Source organism: Notamacropus eugenii, chromosome 5, assembly GCF_028372415.1.
Source record: "Notamacropus eugenii isolate mMacEug1 chromosome 5, mMacEug1.pri_v2, whole genome shotgun sequence".
Lineage (NCBI taxonomy): Eukaryota > Metazoa > Chordata > Mammalia > Diprotodontia > Macropodidae > Notamacropus > Notamacropus eugenii.
This window is the reverse complement of record NC_092876.1, coordinates 238,729,926-238,745,399: the sequence shown is the minus strand read 5'-3', so window position 1 is coordinate 238,745,399 and position 15,474 is coordinate 238,729,926. Positions and strand designations below refer to the sequence as shown.

Genomic DNA, 15,474 nt, shown 5'->3' with positions numbered 1-15,474 from the left:
AGTTGTTGTTTTGTCCTTCATTCTCGAAGATCATGACATCAGGAAGGTGAGGCCATGACTTGTAAGTGAATTGCATTTAAATGAGTAAGAGTTGTGCAAAGTCACAAGCCCGACTTTCTCCTCCAGAGCCATCTGGGTCCAGTAGCAAGATTTAGATCAGGACAACTGGAGATGGCCCCCAGATAGGAGAGTAGCAAAAGAAGGAAAGGACTTATTTAAGAGGACCCTACTTCATCTTTCCCTCCCAGTGTGTTGGTATGGAATTGGCCTGTGGGCTTCCTGATCTGCCTTTAAAAAATTTTCTGCCTACCTCCATGCCCAAACTAGAAGAGGAGCATTCTTTCCTCCCATCAGGGACCACACTTGTATGTTCAGGAGAGACTACAGAACTAGTTGGCTGTTTCTCCTAATAGCACCCTGAAATGGCCTGCTCTCAGGGAGAAGAGGTACTGGCTCTCAAAAAAGTAGGTGACTTCCTTCTTCCAATCAGCCTGACTCTGGGGTTTGCTATGAAGCTGGGTGTGTAGGCCCTGAAAATTAATCTTGTCTTAGAGGCAGCTAGTGGTGCAGTAGATGGCATGGCTGGGCCTGGCGTCAGGAAGACTGGAGTTCAAATCTGGCCTCAGATGTTGCCCTGTGTGACCTAGGACAAGTCATTTTAAACCTCTGTTTGCCTTGGTTTCCTCAACTATAAAATGAGATTATGATAGCACCTACTTCCCAGAGTTGCTGTATCAAATGAGTTTATGTTTGTAAAGTGCTTAGCACAGTACCTGATACATAATAGACACTGAATAAAGGCTTATTCTCTCCTTTTCCCTTGTCCTTATTGCAGGATATAGAAATGAAGGACTTGGATTGACTTCAACCCTATCCTCCAAGGGTGAAAGATCTGCTTTAACTCAGGTACTTCAGATTAACTTTCTGGGGGACAGTGGGAACCATGGAAAGTACAGCTCAAGCCTTAGGTCTACAGCAAGAGTAGTTCTACTGCTATGAACATGGGCCATGTGAGGTCAGAGATTAGGGTTTGCTGCCCTAGAGATAAATTACATCCTTCAGGAGAAAAATTAAATTCTGTAGTCATTACTAACCAAATACAGCATAAATGTTTGTGTGATAGATGATGAAAGAGAAAGAAAATGGCTTAGAGCAACCCTTCACTACAAATAGGAAAGGGACAATATTTCTATTGAAAGGATAGTATTCTTGTTATCTTCCTTTCCCCCCAATTTTTGGGCTACTTGTCAAGGGTCTACCTATCAGACTGGAAAGACTTAGAATTTTAGCCTAGGGATGGGCTATATATATATGTTATCCTGTGGTCAGCCTAATGAAGTGTAGAGATGCCCATTGTCTACAGACAATGATTTTTTTTAAATAGAATTTTTAAATAGAATCTTTATGTATTTTTCATTGTTGTAAGAATTGATATTGTTTCAAAGTCTAGAATAGAAGGAACTTGAGGGAGGAGAATGCTTTGTTTTTCTTTTTATATCCCCAACACCGTGCCTGGCAAATAGGAAGTATTTAATATGTGCTTGTTGATTGATTTTTAACTACAGCAACTCATGAAGACAAGTCAATTAAGGTGGAGCAGAGTTTGTGATATAACTCCCTGAAGGACTCCCATGAATGAAATCAAACTCATACAATCCAGAATTGGATGGAAACTCAGAGGTCATTTAATCTAATCCAACTCACATTTAACCAAGAATAGCCTCCCTTCCCACGTTACCAACAAGTGGTCATCCAGCCTTTCCTTGAAATCCCTATTGAAAAGGAGTCCACTACCACCAGAGACAGCTACCTTAGAGAGGCTCTTCTAGTCTAATGCTATGTGATTCAGTTCAACAAGCATTTAATAGTCATCTGCATTTGTCCTATACCCTCCCAAACTTCATCTGGTTCTTGAACCCCAAGAGGTAGTGTTGGTTCAAATGAGGTCCCAAGTTCCCTTGGATTCTTTCTGATAGGGTTGGGAATTGCACCTTAGCTATCCTGGTAGCTGACAGAGATAGAGACGTGAACAAAGCCCTCTGGAATTTAAAAAGGATGGACTACAAGGCTTGAGGTGAGGGGAGAGAGGAGGAGGAGGAAAAGACAAGTTGATGTACTCCCAACTAAGTGTAAAGGAGATAAAGAAAGCACAGGACTGAATACTTGAAAACCTTGGGGATAAGAATTTTAATCCAAACCATCAAGAACAATAAGCCACATTAAATAGAGATTTAAGGTTACTCAATGCATTGCACACATATTAACTCATTTTTTTCAATTCACACAGAATCCTTTATTGTGTTCTTTATACCCATTATTCAGGTAAGAAAACTGAGACTCAACGAGATTATGTGATTTATCCAATAATAAATGGAAAAACAGGACTCAAAGGGATGTCTTCTGTGCTTTCTACTACACTAATGCTTCTCAAAACATGTTGTGTTTCACCAGCTAAGTCATTTAACCTCTGTCTCTGTAGTCAGTACAGGATTTATGTAATGTAAAGGTGTGCATGACATTGTGATGAGCTTTGTATGCTTCTTTTTATCCACATATAAAACTGGGAGGAGTGAGAGAATGACTGAAACAAAGTAACCTTAGATAATGTCCTTCTCTTCTTCTCTCCCCACCCCCCAAGGAGATCATTGAATTGATCTCAGAGATCTGGAGCTGAGAAGTATGTAGGAAGCCAACTAGCCCAGCCCCCATTTTCTAGAGAAGGAAAGAGGCCCAGAGAGGTTGGACAGCTTGCCTGGGGTCACCAACAGGAATTACCTTCAGAAATGGGATTTGAACTCAAGTTCTCTCATTCCAGAGACATCAATAATTCCAAGGTACTTCCCTCCTTTACCCCCACATAAGAAAAATGTGTTCATGAATCACAAATTGGGGGGGGGGGGAACCTGAAAATAGTGTTTTTTAGAGAGAGGACACTGTGCAGAGCCTGCAAGTACTCACTGGCATTCTGCTTTTAAAAATGTCCCTTTTGGATCTGGTTTACTAACCCTCACAAATGCAAAACTTTGTTAGATTCCAAAACCAGTTGCAGATCTTTTTATGGTTTATGAGTAATAATAATCCTAGGGTCTGGGGCAGTACTCCCAGTGCTTAGGATAGTTTCTTAGAAATAGAAGATGCCTAATAAGTGCTGGTCCAATCCATCAATAAGCACTTACTAAATACCTCCTATATTCCACAAACTGTGTTGAACTAATTTAAGGAAATATCAAAAAAAGAATTAGAAAGCCTTTTCCCTCCCTCTCACCCATTAGTCCTCCCCCTACCAGCACATATGTTCACATAAAAAAGAAGAGAAAAGCATTAATTTCACATTGGTAAATTTTTTTTTAATGATCATTTTAGCCATTAAAAAATGCTCAAGTTTACCTTCAAGTTGAACCACAATTTCCCCCTGCTTTTTCCATTCATATATATTCCTTGCAGATAACTTAGCTAACTGAACATGTTCAAACTGTTCATTGAATACTGAACTTAAGTACTTAAAAAATTTTCAACATTTTAAGTGCAGTAATTACTCTTCTTTTTGATTCTGACTTTTATATGCTCTTTGCAGCGACTTCTTTGCTGATAACTGAGGGAAGAGAAGAGTTAGGTGTTTGCAGATAAAGTGGGGCCAATCTCTGTGTGTGTCTATTTGTTTCTCCCTGTGTGTCTGCCCTATCGCGTATGATGAGGAGTGGGAAAAACGGGTCTGGAAATGTAAAGGAGAGGGTCCTGTGATCGTAAAACTAGGGTTTGGCAGGGTCTCTCTGTGGGTGTTCCTTGGGTGGCAATGTTTGGCATAGGTCGTGTGATAGAAATGTAATGGGGATGAAAAGCTGGTGCAAGGCTGGTGCGGCTGCTATCTGTGTTTGCCCAGTTAGGTCCCCTTTTACATTCCTCTTGCTACAAAGAAGAGGTTTGAGCTCCTCTCCCCTCCCTTCGGGAGCTAGGAAGCTGCGGGTTTCTCCCGTTAGCTCTGTCTCCTCTGCTTGTGGTTTCTGGTCGGTTCCCAGCTGGCCCGGACTTGCTCTCAAGTAGGAGGAACCGCTGTCGAGTGAGAAGTGCACATCGCGTGATTGATGAACTCTTAATAGAACTAGCCTCCCTCCCCTCAGCCTCCCCCCACCCCCGCACACACACAGCACCCCCTCCATCCATCCCAACCCAGGTCCTCCCTCTTACCCAGGTCTTTAATTCGGCTCCTTGCTGAGAAGAATGGGATGCTCCAGCCAGTAGGGTGATTTACTCACCGTTTGTCTTTCAGGAAAGATTTCGGGTTGATTTAGTAATGTCCACCTACCACCCCTCCTCAAGCTTTACATATCACACAGACACAGCATATAATGTCGATATTTCGTGATCACAAATAGATGCTAATGAACGTGTAGTCACGTAGGTATCCAGCCGACCAACCCAGGCTCATAGCTGCAGAGACGGGCCCTTTGTGCCTCCAGTCTGGGGAGGAGAAAGCTATTGTTCCCAATGGGAGAAGGAGGAACACTTGGGTAGACGAGCCCGGGTCAGTCACAACCTCTCTGCTTCCACTCTTACCTCCCACCCCCAAGTCTCTCTCCCACCCATCTCCAGCCCCCAGGCCTTCTCTTTTTAGACTTAGCTTTACAAGAGCCTTGGGATGGCGTAGGGAGACAGGGGAAAGATTGCAGGAGGACGATTACTGCGAGAGGGTGTGGCTATTTCCTTTGTGTGTTGTGTGCCAACAGCTGGCCAATGTTAGGATGAGTCTGGGAGTTGTCCTGAAGTTGAGAAGGAGCTAGGCAGTTAGAAATGAAAAGGAGAAGGAGATGCTGATGCCAGTTCCTTCCCTTTGGACTCACTTGGAACCCATTTTATTCCCTAACCCTTGCCCTTCTATCCATATTCTCGGCATACAAAAGGAAAAGACTGGAGAGCCCCTTCAACAAGGGGGTTTTAGGAAAGGAAGTGAAAGCTACAAGAACTTTATTTAACCTTCATCACCATCTGGCAAATACATGTTGGGTGTTTCTCCCGGTTCTTGTTGGAAAGTATTAAGGCAGGTTTCTCAAATTTCAAAGAGTGGTGTGGAAGATGTGTTTGCTGCAGGTCTAGGGCTCTCCTTACATCCTAATTTATTTTGGAGTCCCTTCCAGATACACCTTTCCCTTCAGTCCCACTGGTATCTTTACCTTCCTGATATCTTACGAGCTAGATAAAACTACCTAGGCTTTCAAACTACTTATGATATGAGGGATTCTTTCATCAAGCCCTCCCTGGGAAAATGGGGTCTTTTTCATGCCCCTGAAAATTGTTAGCATTATGCATTTCATTGGTTATCCATTTCCCCTTACTCTTTCTTTCTGGTGACAACTTTTATGTGACAGCTCCTAAACTTCTCTCTATTTCTAGTGATGGTGTCATCATCCTGGAAGTCTTCTAGGCTTCTAGCTTCACTTCCTCTAGTTGATTCCTGTCTTCAACCTGTACTTCATGTTACTGCTGGGGTGATATTTCTAATATATAGATCAGACTATAGATGACTCTAACCCAAAACTTTCTGTGACTCCCTATCAGCTGCTAAATAAACTATAAACTCTTAGTCGTTGCATTCAAGATCCTACATCATGTAGCTGCAACCTACTTCTTTAGTCTTGCTTCCTTTGATAGTCCTGCTAAATTATACTGTTCTCTGTCCACCTCATTATTGTCCTGATCCTCCTGGTTCCTGTGCCTTTGTTCAGACCATTCTCCCATGTTTAGAATGGACTTCTCAGTCCTTTTCTCCATTTGTTGAAGGTCATAGTTCTTTCCAGGCCTAACTCGTTTTATCTTCTCCCCTCCACATCTCATGTCCTCCAGAAGGAGAAAGTGACACTTTTGCCCTGGACCTTTTCTTTGCAATTATCTCATTCACACTTGTCCTACTTATTTGCATACATGATTTTCCTCTACCACTGCTCCTTCCATCATATTATAGGCTTCTTGAGAACAAAGTCAGTGATACTGGCACACATCTTGTGCTGAACAGATGCTTCCTAAATGTCTAAATGTTTATGAGTCAGTGAATCTATTTCACTAACCCTCAGACAGTGAACTGCAATACCAGTCTCAAGTACTTTTCTACATTGGAAAGGTAGATAGGTGTTGGTTAGACAGGGGTTGCCATCTTAACTGACATCAGGCTCAAGCCCAAATGATTCATCTAAGTATTTGATCTTGATAAGCACTGTTACTTTGGGGTTCAAAGAGGAAGGGCTTAAAAAGGGGGAAAGATGCTGCTAGCATGACATAGTCAAAAACAAAGGCACCACACTTAAAATCAGGAGCCCTAGCTTCAGATTCTTAAATATGTCTACAATTAGTTATGTGACCTAACCTCTCTAAGCGTGTTTGCTCATCTGTAAAATGAGGATAATAGTTCTTTACCTATTTGATTCAGAATATTTTAGCAAGAAAACTATATATAAATCTGAGTTGGGTTGTTTTAGTTGTTATAACTGGTCTGGCCCTATAATGTCATGGTATAGAGGACATTCCCAGTGAGAAAACCAATGCAGCTACTCATGTAGACTCAAAGGTTGACTGGGAGCATTGAGAGGTCAAGGGACTATACTGGATCATTTAATTCAAGGGCAAGTATGTATTAAAGATAGACCTTGAACTCAGATTTTCCTGACTTTCTGTTCAGTATCCCATGCTGCCTTATTATTAACACCACCACCTTTGTTCTCCATTTGTTCTACCCATTCACCCACCAAGTCTCAACTAAGGAATCATATTCTTGAACTTCTCATTAAGGTTTGCTCAAAAAGGATCACTAATAAATGAACCAATAATAAGAATACAGGGTCTCAGAGGAGTAAACCTAGTTCCAATTTCCTAATGTCTCTCCTGTGTCTTTGGGATGAATAAGCTCCCCTGAATTACTATGCCATCCCTGTATCCATGGTGAGCAATCACCATAAATTCCCTTGTTCCCTCTAAGATGGTTATGCTGTCAGCCTGATGGTTACATTACCTTCAGTTTCTTTTTATTCTGTTCTTGCAGTTTTAAAAAAGAATGATCTAAAGGAAACTGATAATTTCCTGTTGACGATGACTACTGGCCTATAAAGGGCCCAAGGAGATTTTACAACCACCCCTTTTTCATGGTAAAATAAAAATAAGCCCTTTGATTCCACAAAACAAGCCTAAGCTATATATAGTATTGGGAGTAGAGGGTGAAATGTTTCTCTCATCAGTGTCAGACACAGGAATGGTTCATATTATGATGCAGGTAACTTCCATCTGTGGCTCCCCCGACCCCTACTTTTTATGAAAAACCCCAACAGATGGAGAGCTTGAACTCACTAACTGCCTGTCCCAGCACACTTCTTCTCAAGGACCATAAGGATGCAGACTAAGGGGAGGAGAAAACAAGAGTAACTAGTATGGGTAATCACTATCTTTTAATATCTCTTACAGATAGAAATTCGAAAAATCTCGTTTAGCAAGGTTAGCAGCCTCTAGGGCTTCAGAAACCAATTCAGTTGATGTGTCTCTGATAGGGTACAAGGCTAGGAGGAAAGGAAACAGCTCTCTCTTTTTCTCTTTCTCTGTCTCTCTCTGTCTCTCCCTCCCCCTCTTCCCTCCATCTTCCCCTCTTCTCTCTTTCCTTTCCCCTTTCCCCTCCCTCCCTTCCTTCTGAAGTTTCTCTTAGTACAAATAGATGGTTGACTTAATGAATCCGCCAGAGATGGATTTTTCCCTTTTAGATCTCTGAATGAGATCAGGGTCTGAAAATCAGCCATTCTTGTCTAGCTTCCCTTCCCCAGGCTTCTTAACTGGCACCAACCAACCAAACTTGCATACCCACACCAAAATCTAATGTATAGTTAGGCATATAGAGCTGCAGGGTCTCGGTTCCCTTGACTGTTGTGACAACTTTGGCCCTTTCTTTTTTTTGTTCCTTTCCCATTCTTCTACATTAGTGGGCTGTAAAATGGTGACCAGGCTGGTGCCTATTCACACTGTTGGATTCCCCAAGGGGGGTGCACAAGTCCTTACCACCCACCCTCTTCTTTGCCTGGTCTCAGCAAGAGCTGCCACACCTGGCTCGCTTCCTTCTCCAGCCCCAGTGCCCCTAGGGTTCCCACAGCCCCATTTCTCCCACAGAGGCCCGTAGAAGTTTCCCTCTCGCCTAGTCTTTGAAACTGGCCAAAGATATAGTTCTCCTGTGTATCCCTTTGAAAAAGAAGAGGGTAGAGGTTGGAGAAGGGAGTTTGTGGGACCTGGTGATCTGGTTTCTCCTATTAGGAAAACTTGTGGGAGCTCCCAAAGACCAAAGCCTAGGGTGAGGGACCAATCCCCTCTCCTGTAACCCCCTTTCCTCGAAACAGAGTTCCCTTTGTCTGATACCCACAATAGAGACCCATTAGAAACCAGTCAACACAAAAACACTGGCTTCACTTCCCCTTATCCTCAGCAGCTTCTCCTCCACCCCCTCCCCCCTGCCCCCCCAATTCCAAGACCTAGTCAACTTGGGAAGAGAGATCATGGGACCTTAGGTTGAGTCTCTGGATTTCGATCCAGCACCTCTTTTACTGATTCCATCCCTACTCGTGGGTGTGCTCGCGGGGGCATACACACACACACATACACACACACACACACACACACACACACACACACACACACACACACACACACACACACCGGCCTGAGCAGGAGATGGAGGACTTCAGGTGCTTTGTGTTTCTTTAGCAACAATGGACAGAGCCTAGCCCAAGAATGTATGCTTTGGAACTGGGGGAGCCGATTTCTTCTCCCACTATTTCCTGGCCGAGTCATTAATATAACAAAGAAGGGTTACCAGGCAGTCTGCCTTCCAGACCCAGACCCATTCCTCGATCCCTGGGATTCTTCCGCTTCTCCTTCCCCTCCCCCACCACCTCACCCTCCAGACTGGCAACCGAAGAGGCGGCTTTGCGCCCCCTCAGATAGAGCTGCTATTGTGACCTTCTCGACTTAGACTGTAAACTGATGCTCCGAGCGGGGGTTGGGTAATGGGGGAAGTCTGGGATGGGGGGGAAGGAAGAAGGCATATTGGAGATGGGGATCAAACCTCGGGAGGTGACGCTTCGAAATAGATAAAGGTTTGCAAACTCTTGCAGTTAAGAAGGGCGTTTTGTTTTGCTTGGGCTCTAATGGTTCATGGCATTAATTGCAAGTTCTGAAAGAGCTGAATTTATGATAGAGGCCAAAGCGGGTAGTTTATAATTTATGAAGTTTTAAATGGATATGTGGAGAGCCTATAGGGCAGGTTACTATATTCCAAAGTTACTGCTCATATGTTTGCAATTCTGTCTCAGTCTGTTCTTTCGCTATGTCTGTCTCTGTCCCTGCCCTCCCCAGCCCCCCCTTTCCTTCTTTCATGTGGCACAAATGGTAACATCACTTCTTGGGATACATTCCTTTAAATAATTCTCAACCACTCCCCTACTTCTCTCTCCCACCATCACTGCCCCCGCCCTATATGGAGAGAGAAGGCAAGAAGAAACGGAATTTACTTATCACATGATCCCTCACACCAATGACAGGAACTGGGACCTGAGAAATTTGCAAGCTTTGTTGGCTCTCTGAAATGCAGAGTGGGGTTGGAGATGGGACGGTAGGGTGGTATTGGAGGGGAAGGGGATGAGAATCCCAATCTTCAATACCTAGCTGGAGATCAGGGTAGGCTAACCAGTACTACAGGCCCCAAAACTGAAATCTGCTTTCTCCAGTGTTATTTCCAATAACCAGGGTAGAGGGAAAAATAGAACCAGTTAATAAACATGTATTTGCCTAGAGCCTGAATGCAAGAGGAAGCAATGATGTCAGCCAGGGCAGACACCATTTAGAATCTAATCCATGAAACCCTGAGCTGAAGACAACATTTGGGTCTTTGCAGATACCAGCAGACTCAGCAGATACTCATGTGGTCACATACCACCCTAGAAAACGCCTGTAGCAATGATGCATTATGTATTTTTATTATTACTTATATGAGGAAGAGGAGATGGGGATAATAGTTGAAGTCCAAACAACCTGACAATTCATCTATTTAATATTTAGTCAGCCCAGAAAGGTTAGTATAGGCAATGTGCTATTTCTGAGATTCCCTAATAGCTTTAAAAAATTATTTCATTCTAGATAATCATAGATTCTGCCTATTATTGCAAATTTCCACAGAAAACAATTTTAAACCTTCAAGTGGATAAAATATACCTTCATTTTGAAACTGTTTATTCTGTTGGTTTGTTTTTACACATCTATAATATGAATATTGAAATATATAATCCTGCTTGGATCAAATGAAATGAGGGTGCTTTTGTTTTCTCCAATCTAACACGCCATCTTCAAAACAGCACAAAGCAGGTAACTAAATATTATTTGGAGTCATTATTATTCAGAGAAATACAAACATCCAAAGAGAAACGGTTGCTGTTCGACCAGAAGATGAGGAGTTAAAGTATTTCCATACAACAAGCATTTCACCTCTTGTCACCAGGGGCTGGAGATAGGAGCTGCAGGATTTGTCAGACCCAATAGAGAGAGACGAGTCGGAAGACTTCGCTGGAAATACTAAAGAACTGACCCTTATCTGGAGGCGTTTTCAAAGAACGCCCCTCAGAAAAGATGATGTCAATTATAATGGGCCCAGCCAATGATACTCAATGATATTTACAAAATGTTCTCAAACCCAAAATACTGTGGGGTCCTAGGTGAGAGGTGGGGGGGGGGGGGACGTAAAGGAGGTGTTTATGGTTTTCGGTTCCATTAGTGAATTTTTTATTATTTTACATTATGAGTCAAAGTTTATTTTCCCTAGAAATGAACCACTGGCTACTACAAAAGAGAACGAGGTGAATAGTGAACAGCATTATCTAAGTAAAAGCTTCTCAGCACATTTCCACAGGATTTGTGGGTGGTGGATTGTGGTTTGTTTTGTTTTTGTTTTTCCTGTGCCTTGTGTCTTTTCTTTGATTGTCAATTTTCATTCAAAGTTCCTTTTTTAAATATATTATTACTTAATGCACAAAAGTAAGCTTGAGCCTCCCAAATTGAAATGAAGTCTACAAAAAAATCGATTCCTGCCTAGTAGAAAGACGACAGTAGAAACAACAAAGGAGAGAGGCAGCAGCATTGTGAGTCCTTCCGGAAACCTCTAATGAAATCATCACTATTAAAACGGCTCCTAATTCCTGCCATCTAGGGTTTTCCTCCTCTAAGTTCGAATAGCTGGAATGTCGGAAAGTAGGCCCAGAAAGAGTTGGGGCTCTGGGTTCCCATCCGCAAGCATTCGTCAGCCTCAGATGGGCTTTGTGTCCTAGTTATCAGCAAGAAAATGGCAGCGTGATCTGCTCGCAAGGCTGCATTATCAAAACAGATACACTTCTAATTGAGAAACGTATTTTTTTTATTCTAAGTGTTTGTTCAAATGGTACCAGACAAGTTGAAATTAATAAACCGTGTGTGGTGTGTGCTGTGTGTGTTCAGAAAACGAAAAACCGCCTTTTCGAAATGCCACGGTTCTGTGCCACTCTATTAATGAATTACAATTTGCGGTCTTAATTAATCCTCACATAGACTACAAACACCAGCCACTGTTACAACTGTTCAAAACTACTCTCTCAGCTAGGTTCAGACCAAGTAGACTAAATAGGTGAAACATCGCCACCGCGGACCTGAATCGATCTCCCGAAGATACGCTGAATAAATTCTACAAATATACACATAAATACATTAAGACGAGGATAAATAATCCGTGATACAAAATGACTCGCTTAAAATAATAAATACATATCATTTACTCCTATGCAGTCCTTACATTACTGAGGAATCATATAAATTAACGTCTCTGAAATAAGCTTCGATGCAGGCAAGATCCCATTGCTCACACTTGGTCTACAAGCCCTCAGCATGACGCGCTGCTAATTCTAATTGATCTAAGACTTACCTTCCAGTACATGATTACCAGATTATTAGTCCCTTGATTTGCAGTATATTGCACTGTCATGCTCACAGAGGATCCTTTTAGTTGATTTATGGAGAGGTACCCCAAAGGAGGAGCGGTTAGGGAAAGGGAGACCCATCCACAGCTAGACTGTGGGCCCTTTGAGGTACAGGGACCAGGGAACGTCAAGGGAGTGGAGGGGGGGGGGGGGGGGGAAGAGAGGAAAACAGGCACACAAACAAACAAAAATGCTTTAAAAAGAAAAACAACAAACCCAAACCAAAGTGAGGTAATTCAAACGTGAGTCCGCCGCTGCAGCGCCCTCCGTCAGGGCCGAAGCCCACTACAGATGCGTCAGTTTGGGGGCTTCTTGAATCCTTCCCTGAGACGTATGGTGAGACGTGAGATCTGTATAGGTGGGGTGGGGGTCACACGGTCCGTGATGGTGGTTGCCCGGGATCTGGGCGGCGCAGCTGTAGTCCACGCTGGCCGACGAGGGGTGGGAGAGGTGGCCCAGGTTGAAGACTGGCCCCGAGGCCGGCATGGAATCAACAAAGTTCCCACCGACGTAGACCGGGCTGCCCTGCAGGTTGGCGTTGGCAAAACTCCCGTTGCTCTGCATGGGGTGGTGGTCGTACTCCTGTCCTGGGTATCGCTTCTGTTGTGGTAGGCAGCTGCTGAGCGGCGCTGTGTAGGCGGCCAGGCCATACATGTTCTGCTGGGACTTGGCGAAAGATGGGGGTGAGGGAGCGTCGTAGCCCAGCCCCGGCACTGGGGGGAGCTGGCCTGAGTAGCCCACGTGGTTAGCCCCACTCAGTGGAGGGCTGCGCTCGGGAGACTGACCCACAGGCGAGTGCATGATGCCCTTTGCCTTCTGGTCCTTCTTGTATTTCATCCGTCGGTTCTGGAACCAGATCTTGATCTGGCGCTCGGTGAGGTTGAGCAGGTTGGCCATCTCCACCCGGCGTGGGCGGCACAAGTAGCGGTTGAAATGAAATTCCTTCTCCAACTCCACCAGCTGCGCACTTGTGTAAGCTGTACGAACCCGTTTGGATGCCGGGCCGGGAGGGCTCTTGTCCTCACAGCTTTCACCTGAGTTGAGAAAGAAGGGAAGAGAAATAAAGAAAAAAATGGGGCCAGGGTCAGCCTCATGAAGAGTTTCAGGTATTGAGGCACCTGTGGATAAGAGGAGAGTCCTGTCTTCCCGTTTCACCTCCTCCCACTCCTCCCCACAGTCACCATTCCCTGGGCTAGAAAGAGAGGTTAAGGTTAGAAGAAGGACCACACAAGCCTCTAACCATTGAGTATACGCCTTTAGTCTCTCACCATTCTCCTATGCCCTGAAAGTACCATTTCCAAATACAGTTTGAAACCTAGGGCATTACCCTGATACAGTTGTATGTCCAGAAGTTCGGAATACAACACCTATTCGGAATAGAAATAACTGAAAGATACACTTCATACTTCCCGCCCCTTCTTATCCCTCTCAACCCAAGCTCTTCCTAGGCAAGGGACCTCAAACCAGCCTTGTGAGTGTTGAATATTGTTGCACTCACAAGTGCTGTGAGGTGAGGCTATCTTGAACAAAGAAAGTTTTAGGCACTGGGGAGTTAACTAGGTTGCAAACGGCAACTGATCTGCAGATTCAGTAGAAACTCCACCCAGAGAACAGAAAATTGGGAAAGCTATGCTTGGTCTTTAGGGAGGCCCATTTTCTTGGGGGTGGGGGTGAGGATGGCAGTTTAAATGATGCAGCTCCTCTGGGAGCACTCACTCAAAATTCCCACTGGTGAAGGTACATTACTAAAGGAAGGAAAGGAATGAGGGTATCAGTAGACACATTCACAGAGATGCCCAGAGATCACCCTCCTCCTTGACAAGAAAGAGTCCCAGTGGATAATTGGGTGCTTCTTGAACCCTTTCTCAAGTTGGTTAACCTAGCTTAGGGAGGAGAGAGTGAGAGCAACAATAAAACTAGAAATCTGATACCAAGTCAAATTTATTGACTTCCCTAATGCCTTGGTCCAGAAAACTAAGTTCACCCACTATTTGCAAGTCAAATTAAAGAAGACAGAACATCACAGAAGCCCAGTGAGTTGAACACAGATCAAAATAGGAATACCCTGATTTGCTCCTTTTTCTAAAAAAATTACATCTTTCCTTTACCCTTCATCACTAGACTATCATCTCTTGACTGTGATTCGTACATTTTCATATCTCTTACAGTACCTTTAGTGAAATACACAGGAAATATTTTTTGGATTGACTTGAACTAGAGGCCCTTCCCCTCAGTTCTATTTCTCTCATGACTCTTCCTTGAGTGAAGGAGTCCCAGGGTTATCTATGGCTGAAGCTCATGCTATTCTTTCTCTATGACCCAAGAAAACCAATCATTCAATGGTGTTGAGTAGTTTTTGGTCTATTTGACAAGGTTGAAGGGGATTGGGTTGATATGGGGACCATTCACTTGAGGAATGGGATGAGATTCAATCAAATAATTAAATAGATATCATTTCATCACCTACTGTGTGTAGACATGGCCTCGACTAATAAATGTTTGTTTCATTCAATCCAAGTCAAATATTTGAAGGAACAAAGATTTGCTATTGCTCTGGAGGCAGGAGTTAAGAACAATGACTGGAAATCATAGAAGTAGGTTTCTGCCCAATGTAAAAAAGACCCTTCTTAATTACAATTAGAGTTGCTCAACAATAGAATGGACTTAAAATTAGTGAACTCCAGGTTTGAAGTGTTTGAACAGAGGCTATATGTGAAAGAAGTATACTTGTCAAACATGTTGGAGAGAGGGTTTCTGAATTTCATGGAAGAGTCCAATGGGACTATATGGTGTTTAAGGTGGTCCTCTCTAACTCTATGAGTCTAGGTAGGATAAAATGTCCTTAGATGGGATAGGTCAAGGGACCACAGAGGGAAAGAACAAATGGGTGACTACCTGAAGTGGTACAATTGCTCTTCTGCTTGGAGTTCTGCCGGGATTCCTTCATCCAGGGGAAGATCTGTTTGCTGATAGTAGCAGAGGAAGAGCCTGAGGCATTGGGGCCACCCTTGGCCTTCTTGGCTGGGGTAGCACTACCAGGATTTGTGGGTGAGGATGGGGGCAGTGTGGGTGGTGGGGGAGGTGGTGGTGGTGGCTGCTGATCTGTGTTCAAGCCAGGGGGTTGACTACCACCCCCACCAGTCTGCCCACTCCCACCTCCTGGACGCATACAGCTACCATTGAGCTCCCCACTTTTGTGGACTGGGGCACGGATTGGGGCTGAGCTCTGGATGGAGCAAGCAGAACCTGTATAGTCAGCTTCCAGGGCTGCAGGGGCAGCAGGGGGATAAGGCTGATGAGTGGACCCATAACCATAAGTATCAGTAGCCTTGCTGTAGCCATAACCCCCAAAGAGGCCTGTGTTCTCATAGTAGGCAGTCTTCTGCATCGTGCACTCTGGGATTTCTGGGGCCTGATGACCCGGCTCAAATAACATTGACTGCCACGGTCTCCTTCACCT

At 44.0% G+C, this 15,474-nt stretch overlaps 1 protein-coding gene across 1 annotated transcript; it reads right to left on the bottom strand.

Moving 5' to 3' along the window:
* Nucleotides 1-11,398: 11,398 nt before the first annotated feature.
* On the bottom strand, nucleotides 11,399-15,450 carry HOXD3 (homeobox D3). Its single transcript, XM_072612394.1, has 2 exons — nucleotides 14,910-15,450; nucleotides 11,399-13,048 (listed from the first exon to the last, which is right to left on the bottom strand). Exons 1-2 carry the CDS (start codon nucleotides 15,448-15,450, stop codon nucleotides 12,300-12,302), a joined length of 1,290 nt encoding a protein of 429 aa, XP_072468495.1. The 3' UTR covers nucleotides 11,399-12,299.
* Between the last annotated feature and the right edge of the window lie 24 nt (nucleotides 15,451-15,474).